Raw genomic sequence first — 21,076 nt, 5'->3', positions numbered from 1 at the left:
AATATATTTAATATTCCCAGAGAGGCGTCTAGTGTAATCTCTACCAAACTTGATGCCCCAATAGTGGAGGCCGAACCAAAGTTAAGCAGCCAATCGCTGAAGGATTGACTGCACACGGACCAATGGGTGAACTCACCAATGCAACCAGGTTTTAGTGTGTCCCATGTGTTCCCCATGTGAGAGACGCGTTGAATCGGAGATACTGTAAATTAAAAATTTTGAATTTACCCTTCTGAAGGGTCAATGCAATTTCTGTCAAAATGAAGAAGATACAGAAATCGACTGAAACTGAAACTGAAGATCAGGTTTGTGCGGTTTCACGCAGTATTCTTATCATAATACTTAGCAAAGTTGTATTTCCAAAATACACCTCTTTTGTAAATTATAGATGTAACGTTAATACTTTACAATAAGGTGTTATTTGTAAACATTAACTAATGTGTTAATTAACATAAACAATTAGTTACAGTATTTTTTCATCTTTGTTAACGTGCAAAAACAGTTATTCATTGTTAGCTCATGTTAAGTTCTCAGTGCATTGACTAATGTTAACAAACACAACTTTAGATTTTAATAATGCATTAATAAATGTGGAAATGAATATTGACTAAGATTAATAAATGCTGTACAAATATTGTTCAGTCTAAGTTCATGTTAACTAATGTAGTTAACTAATGTTAACTAAGAAACCTTATTGTAAAGTATTACCAAGATATTTAAAGCTCTGCTTTTGTTGATATATGTATACAGGAATTATTTAAACATTTTATTGAAGATTAATAATAGCTGTAACCTCTACACAGATGGAGGTACCAGATAACTCTCAGAATGAAGAGAATGAAGAAGAAGGTGCACAACAGTCTAAGGACTCCAAACGAAAAGCAAAAGACACTGTGTCTGATGGTGAGGTCTTACGGCCAGTCAAGCTGTCCAAAAAGGAGCTCTACAAAGCCCCAACGGTCGAAGAGCTCAACCAGCTGAAAGAAGCAGAAAGTCTCTTCCACTGCAGCATATTTAAAATGCAGGTCAGAAATGATATGCGTGTTTTACTGGATGTCATCTACACTTAGTGTGCTGCTTACTGCATGACATGCCTGTGAACTGTGGATCAATTAGCAATGTATGAATATATTCTGATTCATGTGGATGATTTTCAGATGGAGGAACTGCTGAGAGAAGTGGCCCTTTCTGAGCACAGGAAGAAGCTGGTGGAGTCTTTTGTGCAGCAGGTCACAGATTACTTGCAGTGTGTGCCCGAATCTGAAGTTGTGGAGGTTAGAAATCTGTGAAGCATTTCTATCATCAGCAGCATCAGTTGTGATTTCCAGTGATCTGTATGGTAGCTGACAACATCATTTTTCTTATTCGTTTTCTCTTTCTCTCCAGATGGATGATGTTTCATGGTTGATAGGTGTCGAGGTTCCATTTGTCCTCGTCCCACCGAAAGCAAAAGGCAAGTTTCACATGGAGCCTCCTGCATCAGTCGACCTGGTGGGCAGTTATCCACTGGGCACATGTGTCAAACCCAATGTCTGTGTGGACTTGGCAGTAACCATTCCAGATGTAAGTTAGACATCAAAAACTACTTTTCTGTCTATCTGTCTGTTGATATGTATGTGTCTGTCTATATATCTATTCATTCATCTGTCTATATATGCATGTATATCTGTTTGTATCTATCTATCTATCTGTCTGTCTGTGTAAACATGTCTACAGTTGAGGTCAAAAGTTTACATACACCTTGCAGAATCTGCAAAATACATGCTATTTTTTAATTAGTACTGATCTGAATAAGATATTTCACATAAAAGATGTTTACATATAGTCCACAAGAGAAAATGATAGTTGAATTTGTAATAAATGACCCTGTTCAAAAGTTTACATACACTTGATTCTTAACCCACTTGATGTGTTTTTTTTTTTTTTTTTTTTTTTGCTTAGTGATAGTTGTTCATGAGTTCCTTGTTTGTCCTAAACAGTTAAACTGCCCACTGTTCTTCAGAAAAATCCTTCAGGTCCCACACATTCTTTGTTTTTAGGCAATTTTGCGCATTTGAACCCTTTCCAACAATGACTGTATGGTTTTGAGATCCATCTTTTCACACTGAGGACAACTGAGGGACTCATATGCAACTATTACAGAAGGTCCGAACGCTCACTAATGCTTCAGAAGTAAAAACAATGCATTAATATTAATATAAACTTTTGAACAGAATAAAGATGTGTACATTTTTCTTTCTTTCTTTTTTTATTTTATTTAGTACTGCCCTTCAGAAGTTACAGAAGATACTTACATGATTTCCATAAGACAAAATAAGTTACATTTACCCTGATCTTCAAATTCAAAAAGTTTTCACCCACCCCCAGCTCTTAATACATCGTGTTTCTTTCTGGCGCATCAGTGTGTGAGCATTTTAAACCTTCTGTAATATTTGCATATGAGTCCCTCAGTTGCCCAGGTAAATCTCAAAACCATACAGTCATTGTTGTAAAGGGTTCAAACACACAAAAATGCTGAAAAACTAAAGAATTATGGGACCTGAAGGATTTTTCTGAAGAACAGCAGGCAGTGTAACTGTTCAGGAAAAACAAGGGACTCTGGAAAAACTATCACCAAAAAAAAAAAAAAAAAAAAACACAGCTGTGGATCATTCAGGTAACAACGCAGTATTAAGAACCAAGTGTATTTAAACTTTTGAACAGGGTAATTTTTATAAATTCAACTATTATTTTCTCTTGTGGACTATATGTAAACGTCTCTTATGTGAAATATCTTATTCAAGTCAGTACTAAAGAAAACATAACATGCATTTTGAATGATCCCTGGGTAAAATAATTCAAATTTAGCAGATTCTGCAAGGTGTAACTAAAGTGTTGTGCATTATTTTATTCTGTTATAATAAGGTGTATTTTCCTTTTGAAGTCTATCTTGCACCCAATGGATGCCATTAACCAGCGGTACCCTCGAAAGCGAGCACTGTATTTGGCTGGCCTGGCACGGCACCTCTCCTTCGCAGAGTTTGTTGGCTCACTGAAATACTCTTGTCTTCATGGCAACCGGCTTCGCCCAGTCCTATTACTTAAACCCCCAGGTACAATTATTCTAACAGTAGTTTGTGGTACTCATTAACTACTTAAAACTTTTCATCACATTTACTTGCAAATGCTTACATGCAAAGTGTGTCTGCTGTTATTATCCACTGAAATCTTCATAGCTGCCAAGTTAATTGCTTCTAGCACGCTCTTTTTTTTTTCTTTTGTTGCTTAAAGTACACATAGAAGCAACCCTGTGGAGAAAACCGAGATTGATGTTTTTGCTCGGGAGTGTGCATATACATATTCATTTTTGGTTTAAACTGAAGTGATCATGTAGCCTATGTGTGGCCTTCAGGTAAAGACAGCAGCAAGGTCACTTTACGGATTCATGCCATTCCCCCACCGGACTTCCTTAAACCCAGTCGCTTCCATCCTCAAAAGAACAACATCAGGACTGAGTGGTTTACCGGAGTTGCCAATACGCAGCAAGGTAATGAGGAATTTTTGATATCAGTCATTTTACAACTGAGGCGGCACACAATACTCTCATTCCTAATATATTTCTGTCATTTTTATGATGCAGAGAGCAGTGAGCCCCCAACTCCTCATTATAACAGCACAGTTCTTGGAGATCATCTGCCGCTGTCACATCTTCAGTTCCTGTCAGCCATCAGTGCACAGTGTCCTGCTTTTGGAGAGGGTGTAGCTCTCCTTAAAGTGTGGCTGAGACAGCGAGAACTGGACCAGGTAAGATCACATAATTTCCGTCTATGTTCATTTAATCATTTTTTTTATTATCTCTGTTCAAATTCATTGTGTGTGTAAGCACTTATTCTTAAAGCGAAAATGAAAATGTGATGTTTATATGTTTTCCCCCAGGGCATCTAAAATGTAGGTGACTTTGTTTCTTCAGTAGAACACAAACAAAGATTTTTAACTCTGTTTTATAACTGTTGCAGTCTGTCAGTCATATAATAGCCATCAATGGGACCCACGGCTTTGGGAGTACAAAATCATACACAAACAAAACCAAATTAAACCCTGCGACTCATGACGATACATTGAGGTGTTTAAACACAAAATGATCAGTATGTGCAAGAAACTGAACAGAATTTATATTGTTATTTACCTCTGATTCACCGCAATGTTCAACTGTGCTAAGATTTGGTGCCCATTGACTGCAATTTTATGACTGACAGACTGCAACGGTTTGAGTTAAAAATCTTTCTTTGTGTTCTACTGAAGAAACAAAGTCACCTACATCTTGGATGCCCTGGGGGTAAGCAGATGAAATTATGTGAACTATCCCTTTAATCTATTTTTTTCATTCTGATATTGTAGTTTAAGTAGGAAGATTGTAGTAATTTAAGCAATAGGAAGCATTTAGCTGAACTTGGTCCTCTAAGCTGTATATTTGCCTTACATTTAATTAAAATCGTGTAGTTGTTTAATGCACTTTTTTTTTTTTTCAAAAAAGGGTAAACAATTGACAGACTGTTTATTCTAGCAAACTTTTCTTTTTTAAGATACATTTTTTTCTGCAGTCAAATAAAAGGAACAAACAATACATTATTTTATATAAATTCTATTTCTGTTGCTTCTTTAGGGTGCAGGTTGTTTCTGCGGCTTCCATGCGTCCATGTTAATGGCTTATCTTCTGTCCACACACAAAGTTGGAAAAACTATGATTCCCTACCAGCTGTTTAGGAATGCACTGCACTTCTTAGGTAAGAGAGGTCAAAACGATTTTCATAACTTGTGTTATGGTGGTTATATAACTATTAATCATTTATATCTGCTTTTTCCTTTGACATTTTCAGCGTCCACAGATCTGACAGAGAATGGTATCACCTTGGCTAAAAACCCAGACTCAAAAGCGGTAAACAGACATGACTCATGCAGTTACTTGCTGTTTTTAGCCTGTTTTGTCTTGATTGCATCACCATGGCTTTTTTTGTCTTTTCTCCTGCTTCAGCCTTCACTGACGGAATTCCACACAGCATTTTCTGTGGTATTTGTAGATCCATCGGGGCATCTCAATCTGCTTGCAGACATGACCGCTTTTACCTACAAACAGGTGAGCACTACTGTGGTATCACCTTAGCTTGGTGATAATGTGATATTTACTTACTTATATAAATACCAGCATTTAAAGAGATGTAAAATGAAAAATGCAAATTTTGTCATTAATTACTCTCCCTCATGGCATTCCAAACCTGTAATACCTTAGTTCATCTTTGGAACACGATTTAAGATATTTTTGATGAAATCCAAGAGCTTTCTGACCCTGCATAGACGGCAACGCAACTGACACATTCCAGAAAGTCCCAAACAGGTAGCAAGGACATCCTTAAAACAGTTTGACAGGAAAGAGAAGAAATTGTTGAATAAAGTTGTTTTTGTTTTCTTTGTGCAAAAAAAGTATTCTTTTGGCTTCATAATATTACTGATGCCACATTGACTATTTTAATGATGTTTTTACTACTTTTCTGGGCCTTGAATGTGTCAGTTGCATTGCTGTCTATGCAGGGTCAGAAGGCTCTCGGATTTCATCAAAAATATCTTAATGTTTTTATTGTAGTCAAAGATGTACTTGTATGGTTCAATAATGTAATGCCTTTGAAATATTTTCACTTGGGGCAGTTATCATTATTAAAAACTAAAACTATAAAAGTTAAAAAAGTTTTCTTGCCAAATAACTGAAATAAAATAAGATTAATCTGGTGCTCTTCGTTTCGGAGTCACACTTGTGCTCTTCGCGGTCAGAAGTGACCGGACACCTGTAACGCATCTTGTAATTTTTTTCAGTAAAACCATTCGAATTCATTTTTGTTTAATAATATTTTTTATTTTGCATTTTGAGAGGGTTTTGTGGTAATAATTAATATTTATGCTGTTTAATAATATCCATTTTTTTGCCATTGAGAATAATTAAAATTAATTTTTTTTTTTTTTTGGAATCGTGCCCTCATTTTTTATGTGTGTTCACATTCCAAATGCCATAAAAGTCACTGAATTTGGTACCGTTCTGATGAAGCTGTGATTTTTTTTGAAAAATTCAAAACCGAAAATGTTTTGGTCAAAAGTGACCGAAGAGAGGTGTGTATATAGTGTGTGTGTGTGTGTGTGTGTGTGTGTGTACCTGGTATTCATCACGTTGTGGGGACCAAATGTCCCCACAAGGATAGGAATACCAGTAGATTTTGACCTTGTGGGGACATTTCTCAGGTCCCCATGAGGAAACAGGCTTATAAATCATGCACAATGAGTTTTTTTGAGGAAGTAAAAGTGTGCACAATCTCCTGTGAGGGCTAGGTTTAGGTGTAGGGTAGGTGTAGGGCGATAGAAAGTACAGTTTGTGCAGTATGAAAACCATTACGCCTATGGAATGTCCCCATAAAACATGTAAACCCAACTGGTGTGTGTGTGTGTGTGTGTGTGTGTGTGTGTGTGTGTGTGTGTGTGTGTGTGTGTGTGTGTGTGTGTGTGTGTGTGTGTGTGTGTGTGTGTGTGTGTGTGTGTGTGTGTGTGTGTGTGTGTGTGTGTGTGTGTGTGTGTTTATGAATGGGTGTGTTTTAGAGTGTCACCCCTTAACTGCCGTGTACTTTTTTTCAGCATTGTGGAGGATTTGTAGATTGTACACACAAAAATTCTCTGAATATTTGTATTTTTGTCAATTTCCCATTCATTTCCTATGGTCGGTCATTTTAGACCGAAGAGCACAAGTGTGACTATTTTTTTTTTACGACCACTGCTTGAATCATGCCCTCAATTTTTTTTTTGTGTTGACATTCCAAATGGCATAAAAGTCACAGAGTTTCCTATCATTCTGATTAAGCTGTGATTTAAAAAAAATTTCGGTCTAAAGTGACCGAAGCGCTCTAGAGGGTTAAATACTAAAATGGCTAAAAGTGAAAAAAAAAAAAAAAAACTGAATAAATATTACAGTGGTTGTCAAAATTATTAGAACAATTATTATTATTATTATTAGAGCACTCCAAGATGCTTTAAGAAACCTGCCTGCAAAGCTACAGTACTGTTAAAAGTTTTAGGCACCTGGGTAAAAATGGCTGTATAATGAGGATGCTGTCAAAAATAATGTCATCAATAGATTTTTTTTAATCTATTAACTAAATTAAATCAACATTTGGTTTGACCATTCTTTGCGTCGTGTTCTAATAATTTTGGCCACCACTGTATATAAATATAAATAAAAAAACACTTATAGACAACCAAAATGCAACATTAATACCAACATGATTTACTAAAGTGAAAATTAATGTTAACTAATCAAAATATTAGTAAATACTACAAAAGAGTTTTTTTTTTTTTTCCTAAATGTTTTTGATTTGTCTGTCAGATCCAGCATGAGGCATCACTCTCTCTGAAGTTCTGGGATGATCCAACAGTAGACGGCTTCCAGGCTCTGCTCATGACACCCAAATCCATACTCAGAACATATGATAACGTCTTTAAGTAAGTGTCTGTCAGCACAGACCTACTGTTCCTGTGTTTTTGCATTCACATATTCACAAACTCTTTCTCACTCGTTTTCTCAGACTGGTTAACCTGGTGAAATTGCAGACCTCCTGTAAGAAGCTTTTACTCCTCAATGAGCTCATGGACCACAGCGGGGACTATGTGCTCACTGCACTTCCTTTGATTTTGTCCCTCTTGCAGCGAGGGCTTGGAGAAAGGATCCACCTTCTGGTACACTCACTTCCTCAAGACCCTGAGGTATAGTTTCCATTTCCTTTTTTAAGTCAAAATGTACTGCATAAGAGTGGCTGTTTCACCTGTCAAAGCTTTCCTAAACAGTCTGTATATGTTGTTATAATGTGTGTCAATGATATTTGCAGTGGTCAGTGGGCAGTGCACCTCCTAAGCACAAGGACCAGCCGCCTTTAACCATTGGTTTGCTGCTGAACCTTGAACATGCTTTCTCTGTTCTCGAGAGAGGACCGCCAGCAGATAACCCTAAGGTAAACTAACCCACATATGCACACACGTCTGTGTATGTGTCTTACGGATCTGTAGCGGTGTCTAAAACCCTCTGTGTTGTTGGTGTTTGAAGGCAGCTGAGTTCCGGCAGCTGTGGGGTAGTCGCTCTGAGTTGCGGCGCTTCCAGGATGGAGGCATCACTGAGGCAGTGCTGTGGGCAGGCAACTCCAACTCTCAAAGGAGATTTGTTCCAATGCAGATCATTACTCACCTACTACATCTGTAAGTCTCTATTCTTGCCATTTTCAACTTTAATTGCACTCTCTGAAAGAATATTAAAAGAGTTAGTCAATTTACAAGTTTACTTTAAAGTTTTTCAGTTAATGTCCACAGAGCATTTTTTGGGGTTTTGATTATTTGATTTATTAAATAGCAACTGAAGTTCATACCTCGGGACCTATTGTTAATGTTTATAATTAAGATATTCGGGAATTGATCTAAATTTTAGGTGATGTTTGAAGTACTAAAAATACTTTAACTGAAATTAAAAATACAGAAATTACAGAAATTTAAAAATAAAACATAAAATAATTGCTAAAACAAAAATTACTAAAAGTTAAAACTGAAACAGCAAAATAAAAAATACTAATTTCAAAATATTAATAATAGGATTTCTGCGGGTCTTAAAGTCTTAAACTATCTTAAATTATTTTCATAATATAAGGCCTTATAAAGGTTTTCAGTCAGAGCAGAAACATTTAAATTCAAGTTGTGGCATTAAATGTTGCATGCATCAATAAAAATGATTTTTTTTTTATTGTATTTTTACAATACAAATATCTAAACATCAAAAAAGTATGAGTTTATGCTTAAAACGAGAAGAAATTGGGTGTATGAAAACTTTTGAATTAAGTGGATTTTTTAAGTGGACTGTTTTAAAGGAGTAGTTCATTTCCAGAACATTTTACATTTTCAAACGTACATATTGTGCCTTTAAATCAGAATCAAACTGAATGTTCATTTTAAGGTGGTACTGTGGAACATTTTAGTGTTAGGATATTTTTTTTTTTTTTTTTTTTTTTTTAGCTTTTCCTTGACGCATTTTTTCCATTGACTACATTCTCATAGAAATAAAAAAGCATTAAGTTGTTTTCTTTGATTCCAGTCATGCGGATATCTCTGAATCATGTATCACATTTGTTGGTGGAGAGCTGGATATGGTCATTAGACTTGGCAAAGAGGTAATTAATAGAAGTGAATGTCTTACTCATTAATAGGTTAAGGTTTTGATTCATCTGCATAAGTTCATGGTGTGTTTTGTCCCCCAGAACCACACTACAGGAGAGGAGGAGAGCCTGGTGGTGGTTCAGTCTTACGATGATCTGAGCAAAAAGCTCTGGCAGTTGGATGGTCTGCCGCTGTCTATCACATCAGTGCAGGGTGCCCACCAGGCCTTAAGATACACACAGGTCAGCCACCTCCTCGGGCTAGATTCAGTCGTATGATATATTCATGTATATGTTTTAATTTTCCTCATTTGTCCTCTGCAGGTTTTCCCACCAGTTCCTGTGAAGCTGGACTATTGGTATTTTGACCGAAAGAAAGGAGGTCTTGGATTAGTGCCAAAGGAAAACAAACCTTGCCCTTATTACATCACTCCTATTAAAGGTAATGTATTTAAGACTTTTTTTTATGTATCAACACATCAAAATGACATAGTTTCTCATAATTCTATGATGATAATAATAATATCCTGACATGTTTGGAACAACATGAGTCAGTAATTGTTAGCACATTAGCACCTTGATTCCCTCTACAAAAACCTTTTTTTTTTTCACTTTTGGATTATTGCTGAAAAGATCAATGACCAGTATGTTTTTAATTCTTAAAAAATGTGTTTATCTACAAAATCTTCACAAATGAACACAACTAAATACAATTGGTAGAAATAGAAATGACTCCTTAAGATCTCACAAATTCTTTGGTTTTTCATCAATTTTGTGTATTTGAACCATTTCCAACCATGACTGTATGATTTTAAGATCCATTTTTTCACACTGATGCCAACTGAGGGACTCATATGCAACTATTACAGAAGGTTTGAATGCTTACTGATACTTCAGAAGTAAACAAAGATCAGGGTAAATGTACGTTTTTTTAATCTGGGAAACATGTAAATATCTACTGTAGATTCTGAAGGCCAGTACTAAGTTTAAAAAAAAAATTGAAAAGTCCGTTCAGTTCAAAATTTTTAGCTCTTAATGCATCATTTTTTCTTCTGAAGCCTCAGTGAGCATTTGAACCTTCTGTAATAGTTGCACATGAGTCCCTCAGTTGTCCTCAGCGTGAAAAGATTCACAAAAATGCTGAAAAACCAAATAATTTGTGGGAGCTGAAGAATTCTTCTGAAGAACAGCGAGCAGTTCAACTGTTCAGAACAAGGAAGAGGCTCATAAACAACTATCACTAAACAAAACAAAAAAACACGGCTGTGGATCATTCAGGTAAAAACACAGTATTAATAAGACAAGTGTATGAAAACTTTTGATCAGGGTCATTTCTATAAGTTCAACTACTACTTTCTCTTTTTTTTCTTTTGTGAACTATATGTAAATGTCTTTTATGTCAAATATATTATTCAGATCAGTACTAAATAAAAAAATAAGCTCCACTGATATGACTTATTTGAATATGCTGTTAACTTTCATTCCCATTTGCCTTTTGTTTCTCTAGTCATTGTTCATATGGAGGGAAGTGGAAAATGGCCCAGTGATCCCACGGCAATACGCCGTGTTAAAGCAGCCTTTCACATCTGCTTGAGTGAACTGCTGTCCAAACAACACAATCTCAAATGTCATGCCACACCCACATACTTGGATGTGTGGAAGGTAATGTGCATTTATTGTTTCTGTTGTTTTTTTTTACATTTATGATACTAGTAATATGTTGTCCAAATTAAGTTACAAGCATAATCAACATAATTTTGCTTTCATCTTTTCAGGATGGGCTAGTCTTCCGAATCCAGGTGGCGTATCACAGAGAACCGCAGGTCCTGAGGGAACGCCTGACCCCTACGGGAATGCTGATCTACAGGGACAACGCTGAGGCCCAGGCGCTGGAGCTGGAGACCATGCAAAAACCTTTTCTAACCAGCACCTTGCATGGGTACAACAACATATACATACACTTGCGCAACACACTTAGCCTTGTCTTGGAAAGGGGCTTGTTTAGATAAATGTATGATGTTTTAAATGTTAGGCTGCAGCAGCAGTATGGATCTTTCGGTGTTGTGTGCCGCCTGGCTAAACGCTGGTTGGCATCTCAGTTCCTGTTGGAGGATATCCGAGAGGAAGCAGCTGATCTGTTGGTGGCTTCACTCTTCCTACATCCTGCACCCTTCACTACACCAAGGTAATTTGGCCCTTTGACTCATTTATTCATTATTGAATGGTGTATATATATATACAATGACACCATGCCTCTCACAGCTCTCCTCAGGTGGGGTTCCTTCGCTTCCTTAATTTGCTTTCCACTTTTGACTGGAAAAACAATCCCTTGTTCGTCAACCTCAATGGGAAACTCACAGGTACGCATCAGCTTGGGTATTTCGCCAGTGCTTTTTAGGGCTTGTACGACTTAGCATTTTTAGAAAAGTTATAGACTAGTCAGCAGGTCAATGTTTACTTTATATAAATGCAGTTTCTTCTGTATTTACAGTTTCCACTGACAGAGTCATGTTAAGAATTGTGTGAAAAACAGTGATGTCCCAATTATTAGAACACTGGTATTTTCACCAGCTAAAAATGGTTAGGGAGTTATTTTTCAGGGTTTCCGCGGGGTCTTAAAAAGTCTTAAAAAGTCTAAAATTTAAAAATCAAAATTTTAGGCCTTAAAAAGTCTTAAATTCGCTGTTCTAGGTCTTAAATAATTTTACACAGGTCTTATTTTTCCGATGTCCATGTAACGCTACCTCTAATGCTCATTTAAATTCTCTTTCTGTTGTTTCCGTGGTGTTGTAGTTCTTTATTTCACTATTCCAAATATAATTTGCTGAATTTAAACTACAAATGAGACCAGCATGCAATAGCCAATCAGCTTTCTGTTATTGGCGCGAGTCTCCCTCGGATTGTACCGCAGAAGTCAAATGGATTTAACTTTTTAGCTATGAGGAAGTGCAAGTTTAGCGAAACTGGGCTTGGAAAAACTGAATATAGGGCTTGGCTAAGGCCAGTTGCTAACAACTGTAGATTTTTTTTCTCCCTCTGTGGAAGTTTCTGCGTCTTCAGACAGAATCGCAGTATTTATATAACATTTATAATATATATATTTATAAATCAATAAATGTATTTAAAACATTAATCTCACTTTTAATTTTGCAGTGTAAATTATGTAATCTCACTGCTAACAGCCATTTAGAATTTATTGATAAATTCATAAAATAAATTTCAAAGGTACGCATACATTTCAAAAGTAAAAAAAAAAAAATCGCTTCAGAATTTTTTTTTTTAAATCAGATATTTCTAGTGGTACTTTTATGGGGATATTTTGTGTGGAATAGTATCTGCTGATATGGAAAGTTCACTGTATATCGTAGTAATAAATTTAATTTATGACAGCCATGAAATTTTGTTTACTTTTTACATTAAACACATTAAATATCACATATGCATGTAATATAATATCTATTTCCATTACAGGTTAAGGTCTTAAATTTCATATAAGGTGGTATTAAAAAGGTCTTAAAAAGTCTTAAATTTCACTTGTTCATATCTGCAGAAACCCTGATTTTTGTCTTTTGCTGAAGTGCGTCAGTCGGAAATATCAGTTTACATTTCCAAACATTTATTTTGCCATTAACTGTAATAATCCAGTGAGATTTTTGTTTTACAGCAGCTAGTGCTCCACACAGAGATCTGATCTCATCATATTTCAGTCTGTCTGGAATGACATGAAGAAACGGAACAAACTGAGACAGATTAAATCCGGAAGAACTGTGGCAATGTCTCCAAGATGCATCAAGAAACCTATTTGCAAAGCTACCAGAAAAACTATGTGCAAGTGCACCTATGGCTAAAGCTGCTTTAAATGCAAAGGATGGACACCAAATGTTGATTAAGTTAAATGAGAAGAAATAAAATCTATTGGTGACATTATTTTTGACAGCATCCTCATTTTACAGCATTTTTACACAAGTTGCCTAAAACTTTTAATAGTACTGCAGCTTTGCAGGTAGGTTTCTTGAAGCATCTTTGAGATGTTGCCACAGTTCTTCTGGATTTAGTCTGTCTCAGTTTGTTCTGTTTCTTCATCTCATTCCAGACAAACTGGATGATGATGAGATCAGACCTCTGTGTGGAGCGCTGGCTGTTGTAAAACAAAAATCTCACTGAATTATTAGAATTAATGGCAAAAAGAACGTTTGGAAATGAACTGTTATTTCCTACTGACACACTACAGCAAAAGATAGTTGTATGTTTTAATTTATATTAAAATGACATTTATTTATGTTATGATAAAGCTGAATTTTTAGCAGTCATTACTCCAGGGTTCAATGTCATGTGATTCTTCAGAAATCTTTCTAAAATCATAATTTCTTATTATTATCAATGTTGAAAACAGTTGTGCTGTTTAATACGTTTGTAGAAACCTTGATACATTTTCTAGGGCCCTATAAAATCTATTTTATTATTTCCAATATTCTATTTTTTCTGTTTTAATTTTTAATAATGTTTTTAATTTTTCTGTATTCCAGAATAAATATACATTAAAAAGCATGTCTAATTAATGACACAAGTTTTTTTGTAAAGTTTTTTTTTTTTTTTTTTTTACAAATTCAGACCAGACCAGATTCTCTGTTTTCCATTTTCTGGATTCCATTTGGTTTCATAAAATTGTAATAATCAAAATCATCTCTAGTTGATTTTAATTAAAATGTATGTATAGGTATTATTTCTTTTCTTTTTTTTTTTCTCAGAAATACTGTGTGTATTATTTACCAGAAATAATTTTTCTGGTAAATATTCATTAAAAATAATGTTTTAATAATTAATTTTATTAGTAGTAGTAGTAGTAGTATTGTCATTACGTAAGTAATGTATTTCTGTCACAATTTCTACAAGTTAAACCGAACTTTTATTTTGACGGTTGCTGTAAAAACCTTTTATGTTTATATTTGTATATGATACTACGATCCATCCAAAATTCCATGACATTCCGCGTTATACAGTAAATTCCATTTTTATTCTATCTGCGTTTTGCACAGGCCCTTTTTGCAGGATTTTTAGATGAATAGTTCAAAACAGCAGCATTTATTTGAAATACAATTTTTTTTTAAACAACAATGTAAAAGTCTTTATGGTGTCTTTTGATCTGAATAAAAGTATTTATTAAAATAAATAAAAAAAATTCTGAGCTTCACAAGGAACCAAGAAATGCCCTCCTGTAATCGCCATGTGTTGAACAAGCACAACAGAAGTCATTTGATCCATGACTAGTCGATACAGATGTAACACGTTTATTAGTAGCAGAAACAACAGAAACATCTGTGTATATTGAAATGACTGTTTTTATGTTTCAGCTGCTGAACACACAGATGTAAAAAATGACTTTGTGGCGTCTAGAGAATCTCTTCCCGCGATGTTCATAGTCACTCCAAATGACAAAAAAGTGTCTGTTTGGACTAAAGAGGCTCCTTCTGTGCAGGTTTGTAGGTTCAGTATTCTCAAATTTGGATATAGATATGTAGATATATGTACAGTGTGTATAAACATAAATGTTATTTCCTCCATACAGATGCTGCAGCGTGCCATCATGTTGGCAGCAGAGAGTCTACGTGTTTTAGAGACTCAGCTCAACTCTGGTGAAATGCAAGACATGCGGGTCAGTTCCTCTATATTCCACCTGTATAATGTAAATTTATGTAGCTGTCATCTTTTTGTCTTTAACCTCACCCTTATAACCTTTGTTTCCAGGTGGTATTTCGACCTCCTCTGGATGCTTATGATGTTTTGATCCACCTCAATCCAAAGCAGGTTCCTCTGTTTCCTAAAGCCGTGGATCCTGCTAACTTTGCCTTCAACCAAGGAATCTTTCAAGGAGAAGCATCCACAACAGGAGGAGCTCTGCCAGTCATTGACTATGATCCGGTCCGATTGTATCTGTCTGAACTCAGGGTTTGTGTGGTTTTTAATTCACTTTTACTGAATCTTTTCCCATTATGCCCTGTTAGACCTAAAATATCATGTAAATTAGATCAGATCTATCTTATACCAGTTATCTTGTGATTTTTTTTTTTTTTAGGAAGCATTTGGAGATCTGGCTCTATTTTTCAACGACCCGTATGGTGGAACCGTGATCGCAGTGCTGTGGAAGCCAGCTGCCTTTGAGCCCAAACCCTTTAAGGTATCTCAATTTTATTTTAAGTTTTAATTTACTATGACCCTGAGTAGGGTTGCTAGAATGTAAGTGAATTGAGTTACAGTTAGGATTTATGGCACCATCTTACTTTTGATTTTCTCTGTTCTCAGACATCTGTAATGAATGGCCGCCGTGTGGAGGTGAATGGCGATGTGGCAACCACCGTGCCAAATGTAGAGGCCATCCTGCAGGATTTCCGCATCATCGGGGAGGGTCTCGTCAAATCATTGGAACTCAGAACAGAAAAATGGGTTGTCTAGGATCTGTAGAAATAACTGTTTCTTTGGATCTTGCTGTGTTTACTTGTACATTTCTTGTACTCGAATTGCTTTGATTAAATTCTCTGCATCTGCCTTTTAAACATATTGTTCTATATTGTTATTTTTTCTTGTTTTTCTGTATTATTTTGATCATGTCATAACAAGATGATGTGTTTTCTCTTTATACAATCAGTTGTGACCCACCGTTCTCTGCATTTTAGATCGAATCTGGCTCCAAATTTTATTTTATAAAGTATTTCATTAAAAAAGGGACCATAAAGAAAATAATTTAAGACCACGATTTTTGTTAAACATTTCCCCTAAATTTGTGTTACTGCATTGTAGAAAATTAAAGAACACATTGTATTTGTCCTTTTTGCTGTATTTTTCTTGTCATAAAATATTTGAAAGAAGTCTCTGCTCCCCAATAATGCATTTATTTAAATAAAAATATACTGATATGTGTAAAATAATATGGCTTAAAATAATGTTTTGTAATTTTATATATAACACGTAGTATTATATAACCGATAATCAATTATTTTAATGTTTTAAAATGTCATTTATTCCTTGTGGTGGTAAATTATACAATGGTAGCCAAAATTATTAGAACACTAGTATTTTTATCAGCTAAAAAAATGCATTTAAGTCAGTTATTTCAGTATGTGTCAGTAGGAAATATTAGTTTACATTTCCAAACATTCATTTTGCCATTAATTATAATGTGAGATTTTTGTTTGCACAAGGAGTCTGACAACAGCCAGGGCTCCACACAGAGATCTGATCTCATCACCATCCAGTCTGTCTGGAATGACATGAAGAAACAGAACAAACTGAGACAGACTAAATCTAGAAGAACTGTGGCAACTTCTCCAATATGCTTCAAGAAATCTGCAAAGCTACACTACTTTTAAAAGTTTTAGGCACTTGTGTAAAAATGCTGTCAGAAATAATGATATAAATAGATTTTAGATTTTCTTTATCAGTTAACTTCTATTAACTAAATTAAATCAACATTTGGTGTCCATCCTTGTGCTTTTGCCCTATAGCAAATAGTTTCTGAGGGAGCTTTGCAGATAGGTTTCTTAAAGCATCTTAAAGACATTAATTGCCACATTTCTTCTGGATTTAGTCTGTCTCAGTTTGTTCTGTTTATCCAGACAGAATGGATGATAATGAGATTGATCTCTGTGTGGAGCACTGGCTGTTGTCAGACTCCTTGTGCAAACAAAAATCTTACTGGATTATTATAATTAATGCCAAAATGAATGATTGGAAATGTAAACTGATATTTCCTACTGACACACTACAGCAAAAGACAGAAATAACTGACTTAAAACCATTTTAGCTGGTGAAAATACTAGTGTTCTAATAATTTTTGTCACCACCGTATTTGTAAAAAACAGTGTTTTTGTTTACGGCGGTATTATATTTTGTCCAATAGGTGGCGGTATGTACCTGATTGTTTACGGAAAAGGAAAAGATGGATTTCTTCAGTCAAACTTGCATATTAGTAACTAACCTAAACCGACATAGTACGGCTTTCTAATGTTAACTTACATGTAAAACTGACATGTCAGTTGGTAGTGCGATTTCATTATATTATGCAGACTGGTCTCGCTGTTTAAGGAGAGACGACGTTTTCACGACTTCTTGTCAAACCTTCATCTTTGTCGTCTTTAAACATTGTTTTTAACGCTCTGCTCACGTCTGGATGCAGAATCATGCTGACTTTCCGTGTGTTATTGGTGTTGATTCTTCATATGAACGCGCACTGCATGTATCTGAACTGGACATCACATGACAGACCAAACATAGTCATGCTCATGTCTGATGCTTTCGTAAGTCACTCATTTTGCACTATAATGAACTACTAATTTTTCAGTCACTTCAGCTTTACAGAATCACTGGTTGTGTTTCAAAACGAGCTGCCCAACTACAAAGCAAGTTTGTGTAGGCAGCCCGTCAGCTGTGTTGTCTTATGTCGGTTTTCTGATTTCTGAAGGATGGCAGGTTGACTTTTTCTCCAGGCAATAAAGTCGTACAGCTTCCCTACATCAACTATATGAGGGAAATGGGTGCTGTTTTTCTCAACTCATACACTAATTCACCCATCTGCTGTCCTTCTAGAGCAGGTAGTATTAGTCAGTTTCTGCATTTTGATATCGTGTACCAAAATTGTTGCATGCATGAAAAAAATAAGATGAATATCTATAGGATGTCTAAATGTGTTTTGGCAGCTATGTGGAGTGGCCAGTTTGTTCATTTGACTCAGGCCTGGAACAACTATAAATGTCTTAATGCCAATGCCACCACATGGATGGACCACTTAGGAAAGAGTGGGTACCACACTCATAGCATGGGGAAACTAGACTACACGTCAGGACATCACTCTGTCAGGTGACTTTTTTGGTAGCCCCACAATGTATTTGGACACTTCATCAGAAATGGTTCAAAGTCAGAGTTGGAAAGAGTTTTCCACAAATTTTGTACGTATGCAAATTGTATAATATTCAAGGTACACATTTCTAGTAATTGTGCAGTTAATTCTCATATTGTATTTTCAGAAAGTTTAGGAATATTTATCACTACTGAAACACAGTAATAAATAATTTAATAAGAATTGGGTTATATTGACCTATTAAGATTTTGCTTATATCTTCCTTGTAAATATATCTTTATTTCATTTAAAAGAGGGAAAACAATAACAGTTCCAGTTTTAACAATTTTTCAAGTGTGCCTTATGAGAGCACACTTGATCAAACTGATTTCAGACTTAAGGATTCATTAGTTTGAATCTACACTGAACCAAATGCTATAACATTTTGATAGTTGATAACTCAGCATACTTTATTTTTCATAACAGCACATTCATTAGTGACTGTTATGTTTTGGTAGTGACCACATACTAAAACACTACTAAAACATGCTAAAAAAATACAAAAATGTTGTTTATTTCCCCCAAATAAAGGGTTATGTGTTCCCTTTTGTCACTTCTGAAACAATATGTTTCTATCATGACTGTTACAGTGGGATAACACCCAAAAAACCAGAGATTTCTGATTGTTGCGGTAGTGACAATTTTAGAAACTTTTGAACCTAGCTCAAAGATACAAATCAGTGCATGGATCGTGGTTCTGAACAGTGGTACTCATAAAAACTAATTGTTATGGAACAGCTTCCAAAAAAGTGTGTTTAATTATAGAAAAATGGTGGTAGTGACATTCTGTAAAGTTAGACAGATATTTAATACTTTTAAACACATTTACCTCTAAATGATCGGGCCTATCTACTTACCTTGTATCTATAACATAGAGTGACCTATAAATATTTCCTGGTCATAAATGTAGGGGTGGAGTTAAAATCAGTCTCAGCCAATACTGTTTTAGTAGTGACATGAAAATGTGGAACACATTTTTTTTTTTCAGGAAGTTTTAAAATTTACAAAGCATATAAATATATATATACTTAACTTTACTTTTTAAAAAAAAAAATTTAAAATATATTTTTTAAAACAACAATGGAAAAAAATGCAAAAGTTATTTCAATGTCATTCAATGTCAGGGGGTTAAAGTTCGGGACAGCCACCTTCCAATTGTAAGTACCCACTAAATGATGATTTTATTTATATTTAGCTTACTGATATTTGAAATGTTATTGTGGGTTTCAATAGATAATAAAATGATCTTAGTAAACATGTAAGATTTGAATACTTAAATGCTTTTTAAGTGTGTTTTGTGGTTGTGGGACAGCAGTTTGCACCAGTTCTGTAGAATGGCCCATGTACACTTTGGTTTCAAAAGTTGGTCGGCCAGATTTTTTAATGTCTTTGAAAGAAGGCTCACCAAGCCTGCATTTAGACTATGAAAAATACAGTAAAATGGAAATATTGTGAAAAATTATTACCATTTAAATGAACTGATTTCTACTTGAATATATTTTAAAATGTAATTTATTTCTGTGATGTAACAGCTGAATTTTTTAGCAGCCTTTTCTTCAGTTTTCAGTGTCACATGATCCTTTAGAAATCAGGAAGCTAAACATTATATAACAATAAATATACTGTTTTAAATATAGGCAAAAAGTGTTTTGACATCTGGAGCTTCTCTGTTGTTCAGTAATCGAGTGGAGGCTTGGACCAGAGATGTTCCATTCCTGCTGAGACAAGAGGGCCGTCCGGTTACAGATCAGGTGGGTGATACATCCACAAAGAGAGTGATGACTAAAGACTGGAACATCACTGATGCTGCGGTCCAGTGGATCCGAAACACTGCTGTATCTCTCACTCAGCCATTTGCCCTATATGTGGGGCTGAATCTCCCCCACCCGTACCGCACAGACTCTCTGGGACCCACAGCTGGCGGTTCCACCTTCCGCACTTCCCCATATTGGCTAAACAAGGTAGGTTGCCTTGCCTGATCTAATAGAGACATTAATAACCTATACATTTTGGAATCTCAACTTGTAGTGTTAAAACATTTAAACTTCTATAATGAAAATTTCCTGGTAATTTACTTACCCCCATGTCATCCAAGATGTTCATGTCTTTCTTTCTTTAGTCAAAAAGCAATTACAATTTCTGAGGAAAACATTTCAGGATTTTATTTAATATAGTGGAAGATGAGCAATGGTGGTAAAAAAAGGTATTTAAATGTTTTTTTGTTTTTGTTTGTTTTTTAGTAAATGGCGTTGATTTGTCTTTGTGGCTGAAGAAAGAAAGACATGAACATTTTGGATGACATTGGGGGTTAGTAAATTATCAGGAAATTTTCATTATAGAAGTGAACTTCTCCTTTAAGATTTTTTTTCACTGGACTTAATCTGGGATTTAAATCCAAAAATCAGAAACTGAACAAGGCTTGAAATCTTCACGCAGTGTGTTTAGTTTCAGAGGGAACCAGTTGAATAGTTATAATAAAAGTAGAAAATTCTGCATTCTTTAACTATTCCCTTTATTTTTAAAATAGGACAGCAGAATTTGATCAGAGATCTTCGCCATTTAAATTAAAATTTTGAATAGTGACAGACAAAATTAACTTGAAAAAGCAGAAACAAAAGTAAAACACAATTTTACCCATTTGTTGTATTGACGACAGATCCAAACAAATACCATCAAATATAATATGCAAAAATATAATTTGCTGGTTAATGTGTTTCATGCCATAGTGAGTTTATGGGGCAGGATCATTGCTAGGGTTTCGCAAACCATTTTTTGTTATTAAAATGAAGCTTAACTGTAATAAAAATATCAGGTTAAAAACTTAAAAAAGAAATGTTGCCTTAGCAACTAACACAATAAAATAACTTTAAGCTAACTAAATTAACTAAAACTCCGAAAGTAAATTTACTAAAAAATAATTAAAGCTATATAGAATTATTTAGTTCAAAAACTAAAAAAAATTACATGAGAAAATGACTAACAC

General features: G+C 35.1%; 2 protein-coding genes across 2 annotated transcripts in view; both read left to right on the top strand.

The window, feature by feature from the left end:
* Nucleotides 1–167: 167 nt before the first annotated feature.
* nol6 (nucleolar protein 6 (RNA-associated)) lies at nucleotides 168–16,126 on the top strand. The gene is made up of 26 exons (XM_073841195.1): nucleotides 168–305; nucleotides 804–1,025; nucleotides 1,158–1,274; nucleotides 1,387–1,563; nucleotides 2,924–3,092; nucleotides 3,392–3,526; nucleotides 3,620–3,783; nucleotides 4,643–4,763; nucleotides 4,857–4,915; nucleotides 5,012–5,113; nucleotides 7,397–7,512; nucleotides 7,596–7,773; nucleotides 7,896–8,018; nucleotides 8,111–8,259; nucleotides 9,143–9,218; nucleotides 9,306–9,446; nucleotides 9,528–9,645; nucleotides 10,711–10,865; nucleotides 10,979–11,142; nucleotides 11,236–11,388; nucleotides 11,466–11,563; nucleotides 14,555–14,679; nucleotides 14,770–14,856; nucleotides 14,949–15,149; nucleotides 15,277–15,378; nucleotides 15,504–16,126. The coding sequence occupies exons 1-26, from the start codon at nucleotides 261–263 to the stop codon at nucleotides 15,651–15,653; spliced, it is 3,447 nt and encodes a 1,148-aa protein (XP_073697296.1). The 5' UTR covers nucleotides 168–260; the 3' UTR covers nucleotides 15,654–16,126.
* Nucleotides 16,127–17,141: 1,015 nt separating this feature from the next.
* arsk (arylsulfatase family, member K) overlaps nucleotides 17,142–21,076 on the top strand; it is an 8,565-nt gene continuing 4,630 nt past the window's right edge. Inside the window, exons 1-4 of the mRNA XM_073839996.1 lie at nucleotides 17,142–17,494; nucleotides 17,659–17,788; nucleotides 17,894–18,053; nucleotides 19,772–20,054. Of these exons, the coding sequence (XP_073696097.1) occupies nucleotides 17,378–17,494; nucleotides 17,659–17,788; nucleotides 17,894–18,053; nucleotides 19,772–20,054 (690 nt within the window). The 5' untranslated portion in view covers nucleotides 17,142–17,377. The remainder of the gene's footprint in view (nucleotides 17,495–17,658; nucleotides 17,789–17,893; nucleotides 18,054–19,771; nucleotides 20,055–21,076) is intronic.

The sequence above is a fragment of the Garra rufa genome, chromosome 5 (genome assembly GCF_049309525.1).
Source record: "Garra rufa chromosome 5, GarRuf1.0, whole genome shotgun sequence".
Classification (NCBI taxonomy): domain Eukaryota; kingdom Metazoa; phylum Chordata; class Actinopteri; order Cypriniformes; family Cyprinidae; genus Garra; species Garra rufa.
Note: the sequence above shows the minus strand (reverse complement) of the source record. Positions and strands in the feature narration are given on the sequence as shown.

What these genes read in the sequence shown, in the direction of transcription:
- nol6 (XM_073841195.1), top strand. Translation starts at nt 261, where the DNA reads ATGAAGAAGATACAGAAATCGACTGAAACTGAAACTGAAGATCAG. An exon ending in AGGCCTTAAGATACACACAG is followed by an intron (nt 9,447 to 9,527) that starts GTCAGCCACCTC and finishes TGTCCTCTGCAG; the next exon opens with GTTTTCCCACCAGTTCCTGT. An exon ending in TTACATCACTCCTATTAAAG is followed by an intron (nt 9,646 to 10,710) that starts GTAATGTATTTA and finishes TTGTTTCTCTAG; the next exon opens with TCATTGTTCATATGGAGGGA.